Source organism: Bombina bombina, chromosome 10 (assembly GCF_027579735.1).
Source record: "Bombina bombina isolate aBomBom1 chromosome 10, aBomBom1.pri, whole genome shotgun sequence".
Classification (NCBI taxonomy): domain Eukaryota; kingdom Metazoa; phylum Chordata; class Amphibia; order Anura; family Bombinatoridae; genus Bombina; species Bombina bombina.
The window spans coordinates 201,867,670-201,885,057 of NC_069508.1; the positions used below are offsets into that span (position 1 = coordinate 201,867,670).

At 41.0% G+C, this 17,388-nt stretch overlaps 1 protein-coding gene across 2 annotated transcripts in view; it reads left to right on the top strand.

Moving 5' to 3' along the window:
- HOOK1 (hook microtubule tethering protein 1) overlaps nt 1-17,388 on the top strand; it is a 174,055-nt gene that overhangs the window by 103,337 nt on the left and 53,330 nt on the right. For both annotated transcript variants that reach the window (XM_053693629.1, XM_053693630.1), the window contains exon 11: nt 9,416-9,617. In XM_053693629.1, coding sequence (XP_053549604.1) covers nt 9,416-9,617 — 202 coding nt within the window. The remainder of the gene's footprint in view (nt 1-9,415; nt 9,618-17,388) is intronic.

Sequence of the window (17,388 nt, forward strand, 5' to 3'; positions counted from 1 at the left end):
CTAAAATCCTTTAACCCCTTAATGACCGAGGACGTACGCCATACGTCCTCAGAAAAAATACAGTTAACGCCTGAGGACGTATGGCGTACGTCCTCGGTTTGGAAAGCAGCTGGAAGCGATCCTGATCGCTTCCAGCTGCTTTCCGGTTATTGCAGGATGCCTCGATATCGAGGCATCCTGCAATAACAATTTGTACCCCTCTGGTGCAGAGAGATCCACTCTGTGGCCCTCTTTACACCGGACATCGATGGCCGCATTCGTTGGTGGGTGGGAGCTGCAGTGGGAGGCGGGTGAGCAGCCATCGATGCGTTCTGAGACACAGAGGGGGCGGGATTGGGGGTGGGACAGTCGGGCGCGCACGTGCACGGGGGGGTGGCGGGCGGGAGCGTGCACGGGGAGGGAGCGGGTGGGAACCTCTACACTACAGAAATGATCAAGTATAAGTGGGAGGAGGGGGGGGGAGAAATGCCCCAAAAAAGTAATCTAAGGGATCTGGGAGGGGTGGGGGTTGGTCTTGGGCTACACTACAGCTACACTACAAAAAAATAAATAAAAAAAAAAAAAAAAAGAGACTATATATTGTAAACTGATGGCTGCCAAGAAGTTAGAAGGGGAGGTTAGAGAGCTGTTGGGGGGGGGGATCCTACACAGCAGCATATGTAAATAGGCAAAGGGGAAAAAAAAGGATGCCTTTTATTTTAGTACTGGCAGACTTTCTGCCAGTACTTAAGATGGTGGGGACAATTGTGGGGTGGGGGAGGTAAGAGAGCTGTTTGGGAGGGATCAGGGGGGATGATGTGTTAGGTGGGAGGCTGATCTCTACACTAAAGCTAAAATTAACCCTACAAGCTACCTAATTAACCCCTTCACTGCTAGCCATAATACATGTGTGATGCTCAGCGGCATTTAGCGGCCTTCTAAATACCAAAAAGCAACGCCAAAGCCATATATGTCTGCTATTTCTGAACAAAGGGGATCCTATAGAAAATTTTACAACCATTTATGCCATAATTGCACAAGCTGTTTGTAATTAATTTCAGTGAGAAACCTAAAGTTTGTAAAAACATTTTTGAAAAAGTGAACTTTTTTTTTAATTTGATCGCATTTGGCGGTGAAATGGTGGCATGAAATATACCAAAATTGGCCTAGATCAATACTTTGGGATGTCTTCTAAAAAAAATATATATATACATGTCATGGGATATTCAGGGATTCCTGAAAGATATCAGTGTTCCAATGTAACTAGCGCTAATTTAAAAAAAAAAAAAGTGGTTTGGAAATAGCAAAGTGCTACTTGTATTTATGGCCCTATAACTTGCAAAAAAGCAAAGAACATGTAAACATTGGGTATTTCTAAACTCTGGACAAAATTTAGAAACTATTTAGCATGGGTGTTTTTTGGTGGTTGTAGATGTGTAACAGATTTTGGGGGTCAAAGTTAGAAAAAGTGTGTTTTTTTCCATTTTTTCCTCATATTTTATAAAAAAATGTTATAGTAAATTATAAGATATGATGAAAATAATGGTATCTTTATAAAGACCATTTAATGGCGAGAAAAACGGTATATAATATGTGTGGGTACAGTAAACGAGTAAGAGGAAAATTACAGCTAAACACAAACACCGCAAAATTGTAAAAATAGCCTTGGTCCCAAACGGACAGAAAATGGAAAATGGAAAATGGAAAAGTGCTGTGGTCATTAAGGGGTTAAGAGATCCCTCTCTACATATATCAAAACAGAAAGCACCTTTCTCCAACATTGGTGTGTCCGGTCCACGGCGTCATCCATAACTTGTGGGAATATCTCTTCCCCAACAGGAAATGGCAAAGAGTACAGCAAAAGCTGTCGATATAGTCCCTCCTAGGCTCCGCCCACCCCAGTCATTCTCTTTGCCGTTGCACAGGCAACATCTCCACGGAGATGGTTAAGAGTATGTGGTGTTTTAGTTGTAGTTTTTTGTTCTACTATCAAGAGTTTGTTATTTTAAAATAGTGCTGGTATGTACTATTTACTCTGAAACAGAAAAAGATGAAGAGTTCTGTTTGTGAGAGGAAGATGATTTTAGCAGCAGTAACTAAAATCGTTTGCTGTTTCCACATAGGACTGTTGAGATGAAATAACTTCAGTTGGGGGAAACAGTTAGCAGACTTTTCTGCTTAAGGTATGACTAGCCATATTTCTAACAAGACTGTGTAATGCTGGAAGGCTGTCATTTCCCCTCATGGGGACCGGTAAGCCATTTTCTTAGTCTTAAACAGAATAAAGGGCTTAATATGGGCTATAAAACTGGTAGACACTTTTATGGGCAAGATCGATTGCTTTATTTGGGCATTTTATACAGATTGAAGTTGAATTTCACACTTATAAGCTTTGGGGAACGTTTTTTAACGTCAGGCACTGGTTTAGACACCTTTTCAGTCAGGAAGGGCCTTCACTGTAGTAGGCTGAGCCTCATTTTCGCGCCATTACTGCGCAGTTACTTTTGAGAGCAAGACATGCAGCTGCATGTGTGTGGATCTGAAAGTAGTTGAAAAGGTTCCTAGAAGGCTTCATTTGGTATCGTATTCCCCCCTGGGTTTGGTAAAGTCGCAGCAAAGGCTGTAGCTGGGACTGTAGAGGGGTTAAATCTGTAACCGGCTCCGGTTTCTTCATTTTAAGGGTTAAAGCTCTGAAAATTTGGGTGCAATAATTTGAATGCTTTAAGACACTGTGGCGAAAATTTGATAAAATTTGAACAATTCCTTCATTGTTTTTCACATAGTCAGTAATAAAGTGTGCCCTGTTTAAAATTTAAAGAGACAGTAACGGTTTTAATTAAAACGTTTTTTTGTACTTTATTGACAAGTTTAAGCCTGTTTAACATGTCTGTACTTTCAGATAAGCTATGTATGCATGGAAGCCAATGTGTCTCCCCCTTCCAAATTGTGTGATAATTGTGCCATAGCGTCCAAACAAAGTAAGGACAGTTCTGCCACAGATAGTAAGGTTGCTCAAGATGGTTCATCAGATGAAGAGAGTAAAGATAGTTCTACTTCATCTCACTCTGTGTCTACACCAGTTTTGCCCACGCAGGAGACGCCTAGTAATTCTAGCGCGCCAATGCTTGTTACTATGCAACAATTGGCGACAGTAATGGATAACTCCATAGCTAATTTTTTATCCAAAATGCCTGCATTTCAGAGAAAGCGCGATTGCTCTGTTTTAAACACTGTAGAGCAGGAGGGCGCTGATGATAATTGTTCTGTCATACCCTCACACCATTCTGAAGGGGCCATGAGGGAGGTTTTGTCAGATGGGGAAATTTCAGATTCAGGTAGAATTTCTCAACAAGCAGAACCTGATGTTTTAAATTTAAATTAGAGCACCTCCGCACACTGCTTAAGGAGGTGTTATCTACTCTGGATGATTGTGACAACCTGGTCATTCCAGAAAAATTGTGTAAGATGGACAAGTTCCTAGAGGTTCCGGTGCACCCCGACGCTTTTCCTATACCCAAGCGGGTGGCGGACATAGTGAACAAGGAGTGGGAGAAGCCCGGCATACCTTTTGTTCCCCCTCCTATATTTAAGAAATTATTTCCTATGGTCGACCCCAGAAAGGACTTATGGCAGACAGTCCCTAAGGTCGAGGGGGCAGTTTCTACACTAAACAAGCGCACTACTATTCCTATCGAGGATAATTGTGCTTTCAAAGATCCTATGGATAAAAAATTGGAGGATTTGCTTAAAAAGATTTTTGTTCAGCAAGGTTACCTCCTACAACCTATTTTGTGCATTGTTCCTGTCACTACAGCAGCGTGGTTCTGGTTCGAGGAACTAGAAAAGTCGCTCAATAGAGAGACTCCGTATGAGGAGGTTATGGACAGAATACACGCACTTAAGTTAGCTAATTCCTTTATTTTAGATGCCGCTTTGCAGTTAGCTAGATTAGAGGCGAAAAATTCTGGGTTTGCAATTGTGGCGCGCAGAGCGCTCTGGCTAAAGTCTTGGTCAGCGGATGTATCTTCCAAGACAAAATTGCTTAATATCCCCTTCAAGGGTAAAACCCTTTTTGGACCAGAGTTGAAAGAGATTATCTCAGACATCACTGGGGGTAAGGGCCATGCCCTCCCACAAGATAGGCCTTTCAAGGCCAAGAATAAGTCTAATTTTCGTTCCTTTCGCAATTTCAGGAACGGACCGGCCTCCAACTCTGCAGCCTCTAGACAAGAGGGTAATGCTTCGCAGACCAAACCAGCTTGGAAACCGATGCAAGGCTGGAACAAGGGTAAACAGGCCAAGAAGCCTGCTGCTGCTACCAAAACAGCATGAAGGAGCAGCCCCCGATCCGGGACCGGATCTAGTAGGGGCAGACTCTCTCTCTTTGCTCAGGCTTGGGCAAGAGATGTTCAGGATCCCTGGGCACTAGAAATAGTTTCTCAGGGTTATCTTCTGGAATTCAAGGAACTACCCCCAAGGGGAAGGTTCCACATGTCTCACTTATCTTTAAACCAAATAAAGAGACAGGCATTCTTACATTGTGTAGAAGACCTGTTAAAAATGGGAGTGATACACCCAGTTCCAATTGTGGAACAAGGACTGGGTTTTACTCAAATCTGTTTGTAGTTCCCAAAAAAGAGGGAACCTTCAGACCAATCCTAGATTTAAAGATTCTAAACAAATTTCTCAAAGTACCATCGTTCAAAATGGAAACTATCCGAACGATTTTACCCTCAATCCAGGAGGGTCAATTTATGACTACCGTGGATTTAAAGGATGCGTATCTACATATTCCTATCCACAAAGATCATCACCAGTTCCTAAGGTTCGCCTTTCTGGACAAACATTACCAGTTTGTGGCTCTCCCATTCGGGCTAGCCACTGCTCCAAGGATTTTCACAAAGGTACTCGGGGCCCTTCTAGCGGTTCTAAGACCAAGGGGCATTGCAGTGGCACCTTACTTGGACGACATTCTGATACAAGCGTCGTCTCTTTCAAAGGCAAAGGCTCACACAGACATCGTTCTGGCCTATCTCAGATCTCACGGCTGGAAGGTGAACATAGAAAAAAGTTCCCTGTCTCCGTCGACAAGAGTCCCCTTCTTGGGGACAATAATAGATTCATTAGAAATGAAGATTTTCCTGACAGATGTCAGAAAGTCAAAGCTTCTAAACGCTTGTCAAGTTCTTCACTCTGTTCCTCGACCTTGCATAGCTCAGTGCATAGAAGTAGTAGGATTGATGGTTGCAGCAATGGACATAGTTCCTTTTGCGCGAATTCATCTAAGACCATTACAACTGTGCATGCTCAAACAGTGGAATGGGGACTATACAGACTTGTCTCCAGTGATCCAAGTAGATCAGAAGACCAGAGACTCACTACGTTGGTGGCTAACCCAGGATCATCTGTCCCAGGGAATGAGCTTCCGCAGACCAGAGTGGGTCATCGTCACGACCGACGCCAGTCTAGTGGGCTGGGGCGCGGTCTGGGACTCCCTGAAGGCTCAGGGTCTATGGTCTCGGGAAGAATCTCTTCTCCCGATAAACATTCTGGAACTGAGAGCGATATTCAATACTCTCAAAGCTTGGCCTCAGCTAGCAAAGGCCAGATTCATAAGATTCCAATCAGACAACATGACGACAGTTGCTTACATCAACCATCAGGGGGGAACAAGGAGTTCCCTGGCGATGAGAGAAGTGACCAAGATCATAAAATGGGCGGAGGATCACTCCTGCCACCTATCTGCGATCCACATCCCAGGAGTGGAAAACTGGGAGGCGGATTATCTGAGTCGTCAGACATTCCATCCGGGGGAGTGGGAACTCCACCCGGAGATATTTGCCCAGTTGACACAATTATGGGGCATTCCAGACATGGATCTGATGGCGTCTCGTCAGAACTTCAAAGTTCCTTGCTACGGGTCCAGATCCAGGGATCCCAGGGCGACTCTAGTGGATGCATTAGTAGCGCCTTGGACCTAGCTTATGTTTTTCCACCGTTTCCTCTCATTCCCAGGCTGGTAGCCAGGATCAAACAGGAGAGGGCCTCAGTGATTTTGATAGCTCCTGCGTGGTCACGCAGGACTTGGTATGCAGATCTGGTGAATATGTCATCGACTCCACCATGGAAGCTACCTTTGAGACAGGATCTTCTGGTACAGGGTCCATTTGAACATCCAAATCTAGTCTCTCTCCAGCTGACGGCTTGGAAATTGAACGCTTGATTTTATCTAAGCGTGGGTTTTCTGATTCTGTGATAGATACTCTGGTACAAGCCAGAAAACCTGTAACTAGAAAGATTTACCATAAAATATGGAAAAGATATATCTGTTGGTGTGAATCCAAGGGATTCTCATGGAGTAAGATTAAAATTCCTAGGATCCTTTCCTTCCTACAAGAGGGTTTGGATAAGGGATTATCAGCGAGTTCTCTAAAGGGACAGATTTCTGCTTTATCTGTCTTGTTACACAAACGACTGGCAGCTGTGCCAGATGTTCAAGCCTTTGTTCAGGCTTTGGTCAGGATCAAGCCTGTTTACAGGCCGTTGACTCCTCCCTGGAGTTTAAATTTAGTTCTTTCAGTTCTCCAAGGGGTTCCGTTTGAACCTTTACATTCCATAGATATTAACCCCTTAAGGACCAGCGACATACCCTGTATGTCACTGGCCTTTTTTTGGGACTTGATTGTTTTATAGCGCGGTCTTGCCACCAGCGTTGAGACTGCTCTATTCCACAAAGCCTGTTGGAGGGAGTGGATTAATAGTGTGTTCTTGCTAGACTTGTGCTATTATGTCCTGAAAAAACCCTTAACGACCAGTGACATACAGAGTACATTGTGGTCATTAAGGGGATAAATTGTTATCTTGGAAAGTTTTGTTTTTAGTTGCTATTTCTTCTGCTAGAAGAGTTTCTGAGTTATCTGCTCTGCAGTGTACTCCGCCCTATCTGGTGTTCCATTCAGATAAGGTTGTTTTGTGTACAAAACCTGGTTTTCTTCCAAAAGTTGTTTCCAACAAGAATATTAACCAGGAAATAGTTGTGCCTTCTTTGTGTCCGAATCCAGTTTCAAAGAAGGAACGTTTGTTACACAATTTAGATGTAGTCCGTGCTTTAAAGTTTTATCTAGAAGCAACAAAGGATTTCAGACAAACATCTTCTCTGTTTGTCGTCTATTCTGGTAAAAGGAGAGGTCAAAAAGCTACTGCTACCTCTCTTTCCTTTTGGCTGAAAAGCATCATCCGATTGGCTTATGAGACTGCCGGACGGCAGCCTCCTGAAAGAGTCACAGTTCACTCTACTAGGGCTGTGGCTTCCACATGGGCCTTCAAGAACGAGGCTTCTGTTGATCAGATATGTAAGGCAGCGACTTGGTCTTCCCTGCACACTTTTGCCAAATTCTACAAATTTTATACTTTTGCTTCTTCGGAGGCTATCTTTGGGAGAAAGGTTTTGCAAGCCGTGGTGCCTTCCGTTTAGGTAACCTGATTGGCTCCCTCCCTTCATCCGTGTCCTAAAGCTTTGGTATTGGTTCCCACAAGTTATGGATGACGCCGTGGACCGGACACACCAATGTTGGAGAAAACAGAATTTATGCTTACCTGATAAATTACTTTCTCCAACGGTGTGTCCGGTCCACGGCCCGCCCTGGTTTTTTAATCAGGTTTGATAAATTTATTTCTTTAACTACAGTCACCACGGCACCCTATAGTTTCTCCTGTTTTTTCTCCTGTCCGTCGGTCTAATGACTGGGGTGGGCGGAGCCTAGGAGGGACTATATGGACAGCTTTTGCTGTACTCTTTGCCATTTCCTGTTGGGGAAGAGATATTCCCACAAGTTATGGATGACGCCGTGGACCGGACACACCGTTGGAGAAAGTAATTTATCAGGTAAGCATAAATTCTGTTTTCATGGTTGATTATATATTTCCTACCTGATCTATGTTAAATTTTGCACATATTGTGTATTAATATTGTTTTTGTATTTTATTGTACCCTATTGTATCAATGCAATGTTTTGTGGACCCAGGGCCAGGACATACTTGAAAATGAAAGAAATCTCAATGTATCCTTCCTGGTAAAATTTTGAATATATAAATAAATGTAAAAGCTGTTCATATGTGAAAACATTCATATCCACCCAGACTAGTCAAGTCTTCAGGATACAAAGTAGAATAGACCGTACCTCTACTTACTTATATCTTATAACCTGTGGTCATTGTTTTAAACAATATGTAGGTATTACAACACGCCCCTTAAAAGAGAAGATCAGGGAACACCTAATCTCTATAGAAGTGGAGGTCCTAAGAAACCCCAAAGCAAAACATTTTCATATACATGGCGAGGGCACATCACATTTCTCGTTTGTGGGCATAGAGCAAGTAAGAAAAGATCCTCTAGGAGGAGATAGGCTCCAATACCTACTCCAAAGAGAAGTATATTGGATCTTCACACGAGAAACCAGAGTACCACAGGGTATTAACAGAAGGTACAACGTTAACCTCTATGTTGAATAAAATACCTCAACATAAGAGCAACAGGAGAAAATCAGTCATTATATGGGATACAATAGGACAAACTATGATGAAAAAAAGAGAAAAAATAAGATATGAAATAATGAGATAAACTTGTTAATTATGGACGAGTATGTAGATATATTTAAGTCAACAATTGCTCATAATAGACAAAGTCACACCACATGATTTTTAATGTGGAAAGTGAATCAGGTTATAACTTATTTACTCATTTTTAATTGTTATTCCATATAGAAATATCCTTGTCAAGACATCAGTAAACATGCCATCATTACTCACACACAGAGTCTTAATATATATTTAATGTGTTAAAACAACCCCCAAGTAAAAGGTAAACTAAAATTAAAAATATAACATCACATATACTGAATTTTAAAGAAACAATTGTAAATTAAGACAGCAAATTGATTATTTTAATATTAGTAGTAAGAAACATTATCTGTGATTAAGCCACATAGAAAAAGTATAAACAGTGGAGTTAAACTATATAAATAATAAGAGACAAGTATTAATCCAAAAAATACAAATTAGAATACAATTCAGTACTTAGCAAATAGCAATTGTGTTATCACTTGTCTCATTAGGTACCATTGATTATTTAAATGTGTCTATGAGGGCTAACAATGGTCTCTGATGAAGCGCATTTACGCATGAGCGAAACGCATCAGATCGCTGGGAATGTACCTGTAATCTGTATGTTCAGCACAGAATAAACCGTTGATTGGCAAAGAAGTAAGGACCCAGTTTTGGCTTTTTCTTCATGTATTCTTTTCTCAAACACAGATGAATCCCTTTAGAACCAGTTCCACTGATAAATATTTTCATGTATAACACTATTCAGATATTAGCGGCATCTAAGCTAAGGTGCAAGTGAGGGGGCATTTGATAACCTTCCTACCTCTTGCAGAGCTACTGCAGATAAAGCTGCAAAACTGGAGTCTTCCATGGAGGTGTATCGCAAGAAGCTGGAGGACCTCGCAGACCTACGCAGACAAGTGAAGTCTCTGGAGGACACAAATTTAATGTATATGCACAATACAGTAACCTTGGAAGATGAGCTAAAGAAGGCAAATGTTGCTCGTGCTCAGCTTGAAACGTACAAACGACAGGTGAGAACACCCGTAGGGTCAAATCTAACCAAAATCAGCTCATTAAAGGGACATTATACTATAGATTTGTCTCTCATTAAATGTGTTCTTAATATGCATTTTACCTGCTGGAGTGTATCAAATTGTTTACAAATTTCTTCTTACTTTTATTTTGTCATTTGAAATATCTGCTTTTGCCTGCTGTAACCATCATTATTCTATATAAAATAGCAATATAAACAAGAACCATGAGTAGAAATCAACCTCAAAGTGGAGGGATTGCAAGATTGCAAAAATTGTAGTACTTCTATTGGTCGTTGTGTAAATAGAGAGATAAGATAAGGAGAACTTTGTGTATAGAGACAAATAAGATAATGAGGTCTGATGTCCTGTAGGCTTAGTCCGTTTCATTTGGCATGTTGTCGAGAACAAGGGGTTGTGGTTTCAATATGCAAAAAGGGTTTGTTTTTTTTCAAATACAAATATAAACCCAGAGGAACATTGTCCCTACATTTAATAATTTGCAGCTGGTTATAAACAGACACAATGGGAAGATAATAAAGGGACATGGAACCCAAACATTTTCCTTCATTATTCAGATAGAGCATGTGGTGATTTAAAACAACTTTACCATTTTCTTATATTATCACATTTGCTTTGTTCTCTTGGTATCTTTTGTTAAAGGAGCAGCAGTGCACTACTGGGAGCTAGATGAACACTTCTGGTGAGCCATTTATGTGCAACCACCAATCAGCTCCCAAAATACATTGCTGATCATGAGCCTACCCAGGTATGCATTCAACAAAGGATACCAAGGGAAAGAAGAAAACTGAATACATTTCAAAATTATTTAAACTTATATGTTCTATCTTAATCATGAAAGAAAAGTTTTGGGTTTCATGTCCCTTTAAGGACAAACAAAAGCGCCTGCTTATTGATGGCTACATTTAACCACCAATAAGCAAGCGTAACCCAAGTTCTGAACCAAAATTGGGCCGTCACCTAAGCTTTACATTCCTTCTTTTTAAAAAAAGATAGGAAGAGAACAAAGAAAATTTGAATATAGAAGTAAATTAGAAAGTTGCTTAAAATTGCTGCTTTATCTGAATTATTAAAGAATAAAAATTGGATTTAGCGTCCCTTTAAGGAATGAATTGCAAAGCACATAAAATATAAACATTTTTGAAATAATTTAAAACTTTATATATTAATGATTTGCAAAATGTGGGTACTCAGTGAGTGTTAATCTTTTCTCCATTAATTGTGGCCAATGAGGGCTAGCTGCAAATTTGTTTTCCGCTGTTCTAAGCAATCACTGCACAGTATGTAGCTAGTTTAGGCATTTTGAAGGAAACATAAGTTACAGACGACCAGATTACGAGTTTTACGTTATGAGTGGCTCGCTAATAACTTGCAAGTTATTTCCACCGCTCACCTTTAATAGCGCTGCTATTACAGGTTTCCAAAAACCTGCGTTAGCGGGCAATATGGTTGCGTTGAGCACCATACCGCACACAAATACCAGCGCTGCTTTGAGCTGGTTTTACGTGCTCGTGCATGATTTCCCCATAGGCATCAATGGGGAGTGCCGGCTAAAAAAAAGCCTAACACCTGCAATAAAGGAGCGTAAAGCTCCATAACGCAGCCCCATTGATTCCTATGGGGAAAGAAAATGTATGTTTACACCTAACACCCTAACATAAACCCCGACTCTGAACACCCCTAACTTGCTGCCCCTGACATTGCCGACACCTATATTACACTTATTAACCCCTAATCTGCCACCCCCGACATCGCCGCTACCTACATTACACTTATTAACCCCTAATCTGCTGCCCCCAATGTTGTCGCTACATACATTACACTTATTAACCCCTAATCTGCCGCCCCCAATGTCGCCGCCCCCTACATAAATTTATTAACCCCTAATCTGCCGCCCCCAACGTCACCGCCGCCACTTTACTAAAGTTATTAACCCCTAAACCTAACCCTAAGTCTAACCCTAACACCCCTAACTTAAATATAATTAAAATAAATCAAAATAAAAATTCCTATCATTAACTAAATAATTCCTATTTAAAACTAAATACTTACCTATAAAATAAACCCTAAGCTAGCAACAATATAACTAATAGTTACATTGTAGCTATCTTAGGTTTTATTTTTATTTCACAGCTAAGTTTGTATTTATTTTAACTAGGTAGATTAGTTAGTGAATAGTTATTAACTATTTACTAACTACCTAGTTAAAATAAATACAAATTTACCTGTAAAATAAAACCCAACCTAAGTTACACTAACACCTAACATTACACATTAAAATTAAGTAAATTACATTAATTAAATACAATTAACTAAATTCCAAAAAAATAAATACACTAAATTGCAAAAAATAAAAAAGAAATTATCAAATATTTAAACTAATTACACCTAATCTAATAGCCCTATCAAAATAAAAAAAGACCCCCAAAAATAAAAAAAAACCTAGCCTAAGCTAAACTGTCAATAGCCCTTAAAATGGCCTTTTGCAGGGCATTGCCCCAAGAAATCAGCTCTTTTACCTGTAAAAAAAATTACAAACAACCCCCCAACAGTAAAACCCACCATCCACACAACCAACCCTCTTAAAAAAACCTACCTAAAAACCCTAAGCTCCCCATTGCCCTGAAAAAGACATTTGGATGGGCATTGCCCTTAAAAAGGCATTTAGCTCTTTTTCTGTGCCCAAAGTCCCTAAGCTAAAAATAAAACCCACCCACTAACCCCCGAAGATCCACTTACAGTTTTTGAAGACCGGACATCCATCCTCATCCAAGCGGGCAGAAGTCCTCATCGAAGCGGCAAGAAGTCCTCAACGAAGCCGGGAGAAGTCTTCATCCAAGCGGCAAGAAGTCGTCCTCAAGGCGGGCAGAAGTCTTCATCCAGACGGCATCTTCTATGTTCATCCTTCCGACGTGGAGCGGCTCCATCTTCAAGACATCCAGCGCGGAGCATCCTCTTCTTTCGACTCCTCTTGAAGAATTAAGTTTCCTTTAAATGGCGTCATCCAAGATGGCGTCCCCTGAATTCCGATTGGCTGATTGAAATCGAAATTAAAGGGTAAAAAATCCTATTGGCTGATGCAATCAGCCAATAGTATTGAGCTTCAATCCTATTGGCTAATCCAATCAGCCAATAGGATTGAACTCGCATTCTATTGGCTGATTGGAACAGCTAATAGAATGCAAGCTCAATACAAGCTCAATACTATTGGCTGATTGCATCAGCCAATAGGATTGTTTACCCTATAATTCCGATTGACTGATAGAATTCTATCAATCAGTCGGAATTCAAGGGGCACCATCTTGGTTGACGTCATTTAAAAGAAACTTCATTCTTCAAGAGGAGTCGAAAGAAGAGGATGCTCTACGCCGGATGTCTTGAAGATGGAGCCACTCCACGTCGGAAGGATGAAGATAGAAGATGCCGTCTGAATGAAGACTTCTGCCTGCCTTGAGGACGACTTCTTGCTGCTTGGATGAAGACTTCTCCCGGCTTCGTTGAGGACTTCTTGCCGCTTTTATAAGGACTTCTGCCTGCTTGGATGAGGATGGATGTCCAGTCTTCAAAAACTGTAAGTGGATCTTCTGGGGTTAGTGTTAGGTTTTTTTTTGTTTTTTTTTACTTTTTATTTATTTTCATGTATAAGTTTTACATTTTTGGTTACAAGTTGTTGAAACAGCATTGTTATATAAGCCTAGACCCGGCCATAACCCAAATGCATTTGCTATATTCCATCTTCTACATTTTTAGTTTGATTTAGGGTTAATATCTGGTCGGGTAGTACTCAGTTGAAATAAACAAACAAACAACAACAAATATAAAGTAAATTAATTGTCAGCCGCTTACAATAATACATTTAAATTTGTTTCTGAATCCTGAGGGAAGTGTAATAAGAAAAAAGAAAACTGTGTGAACTATGTGTCTCCACTTCTTTTGTTTCATATTGAGATGATTGATACTCAGCACTCCTCTTTTAGTCTCGCCCAACTCCCCACCTGGTCTCTGAGAGGAAGGGGGGAGAGGAAGAAAGAAAAAAAGACAGAACGGTGTCAGAACATCTGTGGCTAGTCAGTGTTTCAAGGGTCAAGGCTCGTGCGGTATGAGTCCAAACGTCCCACTCCATCTTCCCACAGGAATCTTATGTCAGCTAGGAAGTGTAGTTTTCTTCTTTTGGTGTAACCGTATTCTTCCAGTATTAGCAAGTCTGCTACTTTGTCTGTCCATTTTTTATTGTCGGTGTGTGGGGAGTTTTCTAGTACAGAGCTATTAGTGTTTTAGCTCCCGTTAGGCCTATCTGAAGCAGGGTGAGTCTGAGTTTACAAGGGATCCCTGGTAAGTCATTCAGCAGGGCAATTCTAGGTGTTAGAGAGAAATCTCTATTTAATAGTGATCTAAAGTACTGTTCCACTCCCTTCCATAGGGGTTGAACTTTGGGGCAATTCCAACACATGTTGAGATAATTTCCTCTAGCGTCGCAACCTCGCCAGCATTTCCCTGAAGTTTCTGGATAAATAGATTGTAGCCTAAGGGGGGTGAGGTACCAGCGTGATAACACCTTAAAGTTAATTTCCAAAGATTGAGGGGAGGTCGAGGCCCTCTTTGTGTGAAAATCTTTTTCCATTCTTCCCCTAGTAAATCGTTTCCTAAGTCAGTCTGCCAGTGAAGTGTGTAGGAGGGGGGTTGGTTAGCTTGTTCGTTCCTTTAGTTGAACAATAGCTCTCAAATGGAGTGGGTTCTCTCATGTAGTCTTGTCTAAAAGGGGAAGTGTGTACAAAGTGAACTAATTGAGAATATTTTAGCCAGCTAGTGTATCTACCTCCTGCTATGTCAGCGAACTCCTCTCTCCTCCTAAGTTTCCCTTGTTTAGAGAATTCTCTTAATGGAGTAGTATAGTCCCATTCTGTTAGTCTCCTTTGGCCCTTATCCAAACCTCCTATCAATTCCGCATTTCTGGGGATTGGGAACATTGGTGAGCATGTACTTGATATGTATTTCCTCTTTTTAATGATCGAGTCCCATGACTCAAACACTCCGCTATGTATTGCTAATTCTGTGCATTGGGGTGGTCTAAGGTCTTTGGGGACCCAACAGAGAGCCCCTACTTCTGGGGCTTTAAGTATATGTGAGTCTATTGCCACCCATGCCTTGGAGTCTTTGGATCTATGCCAATCCATCACTCTTTGTAATGGTATTGCGTCTAGATAGTCTGCTATGCATGGTAGGCCCAGTCCTCCATTTCCGTATGATCTGTATAAACTATCCCTACTTATCCTGGGCTTGACTTTCCCCAATATGAATAGGTTAATGTGTTTTTGAATTTGTGCTGTAAACCATCTGGGCACTGGGATTGGGAGGGTCTGGAACAGGTACAAGATCCTGGGCAAAGTGGTCATTTTAACGCATTGGGTTCTGTCCCACCATGTGATCGGTTTAGTTGTCCATGTATTAAAATCTATTTGTATGTTGCGCGAAAGTGCCAGGTAATTCTCATCAAAGAGTTGTGTCATATTAGGGGAGATTTGTAAGCCAAGGTATTTCAGGGATTTCTCTTGGAGTTTTAGGGGGCAAATATCTTTTAAGGAGTGAAAGGAGGCGGCCGGGAGGAAGACGTTTAATATCTCTGATTTTTGTGTGTTTACTAAAAAGTTTGAGAATCTGCCAAAGATATCTATTTGATTTAATACTTTTGGGATACTTGAAAGGGGATTTGCAATTGTGAACAAGATGTCGTCTGCATACATGGCAATCTTAAAATTATGTGGGCCAATGGGAATTCCTTCTGTTTCTTTATCCTGTCTAACATATGTTGCTAGGACCTCCATGGTGAGAATAAACAGTATTGGTGAAAGGGGGCAGCCTTGCCTAGTTCCATTATGGATGCTGAAGGGGTCCGATAGCATTCCGTTTGCTTTGACTCTAGTCGTGGGGTGGGAGTATAAACTAAATATACGCGTTAGCATTTTAATCACAAATCCTTGGGATATTAATGTTTCTTTGAGGAATTCCCAGTTGATGCGGTCGAATGCCTTTTCGGCATCCATTGGGATCTCGTTATGTTTAGCGTGAAGGGCCAGGGTAACTGCTCTGATTGTTTTGTCCCTAGCTTCCCTCCCAGGGACAAAGCCCACTTGATCAGTGTGTATTAGGGAGTGTAGGATTCTGTTAATTAGAGCGGCCAATATCTTGCTCAGGATCTTGACGTCTGTATTTAAGAGGGATATAGGTCTGTAGCTACCGGGATCAGTGGGGTCTTTATTGGGTTTGGGAATTACTGAGATGTGCGCCATCAACATGTCCTGAGATAATGTGCAGTTATCGTTTAGCGTGTTAAATAAGCAGAGTAAATGTGGTGCCAGTATGTCCCTGAAGGATTTATAGTAAGCATTAGTGAAGCCGTCTGGGCTTGGGCTTTTCCCTGAGGGCAAGTCTGTTATCGCCTTGAGCACTTCTAATAGTGAAATGGGTGTCTCTAGGGTTTCCTTTTGTGTCTGATCTAGTGTCAGGAGGTCTGCTCCTCTTATGTAGCCCCGCATACAATATAAGTATTCAGGCGAGTGTTCATAGTCTAGGTTATATAATTTAGAATAGAATTTACTAAAGTAATTGGTTATCTGTTTGCTATCATATAGATTTTGGTGATCTGTCGTCACCAATTTGTTGACTTGGGATCTGAGTGTTTGTGTTTTTAAGAGTTTTGCTAATAGTGGGCCTGCTTGATTTCCTTCATACGCATATAACTTCCTAATGTTAAGTGCTTTTCTTTGTGCTTCTTTCATAAGTATGTTGTTGAGGTTTTGCCTGGTTTTTAATAATTGGGCATATGTAGTGGTTTTTATGTTTGAGCTCCAAGTTTCTTAGTAGTGAGGTCAGGGTTGCCATTGTTTCATGATATGTTTTTCTCCTGAACGCCGAATGCTTAATGCATTCCCCCCTCAGGACAGCCTTATGGGCTTCCCATATGGTGTTGGGCTCCACTCCTGTGAAATATTAAGTTGAAAATAGTCTTGTAAAGATTTTGTGAGCGCCACTCTAGTAGCTGGATCATGGAGGAGCGAGTCTTCCATTTTCCATATGAATGGTGTGATGGGGTGGTTGGGCCATTTCAGGTCTATACTGATCTGTGAGTGGTCAGACCAGGAGGTCGGTTGAATAGCAGAATCAGTGGCTAAGGTGAGGTGGTTTCTGTCAATTAACAAATAGTCTATTCTAGTGTAAACTGCCCAAGGGTGAGAATAAAAGGTATAGTTTCTTTGGGTATTGTGTTGTATTCTCCAAATATCTATCAGTCCTAGTTGAGTCAAACAATTGGGGGGTTGTGCTTGAGAGAGGGGGTTTCTTGAGGAAGAGTCCAATTTAAGGTCTAAGATGGCGTTTAAATCCCCACGCAAAATCAGGGTCCCTTTCTTGTTATCTGAGACTAATTTACAAAGCCGGTTAAAGAATTTATATTTGCCACTATTAGGGGCATACACATTCACAAGCATCACTGGGTTGTTAAATAGGGTGCCTATTAGGATAAGTATTCTACCATCCTCATCTGTTACTTTGTTAAGTAGCTTAAAGTGGATATTTTTATTAATTAAAATTCCAACCCCATTTTTCTTTTTGTCGGCTAGAGAGTTAAAAAACCATATGGGGTGCGATTTGGATGAAAATCTGGACTCTGCGGTTCCCATAAAATGGGTCTCTTGAAAAAAAACAATTGAATCTTTGTGTCTAGCAAAACATCTAAGAGCAACAGATCTCTTTG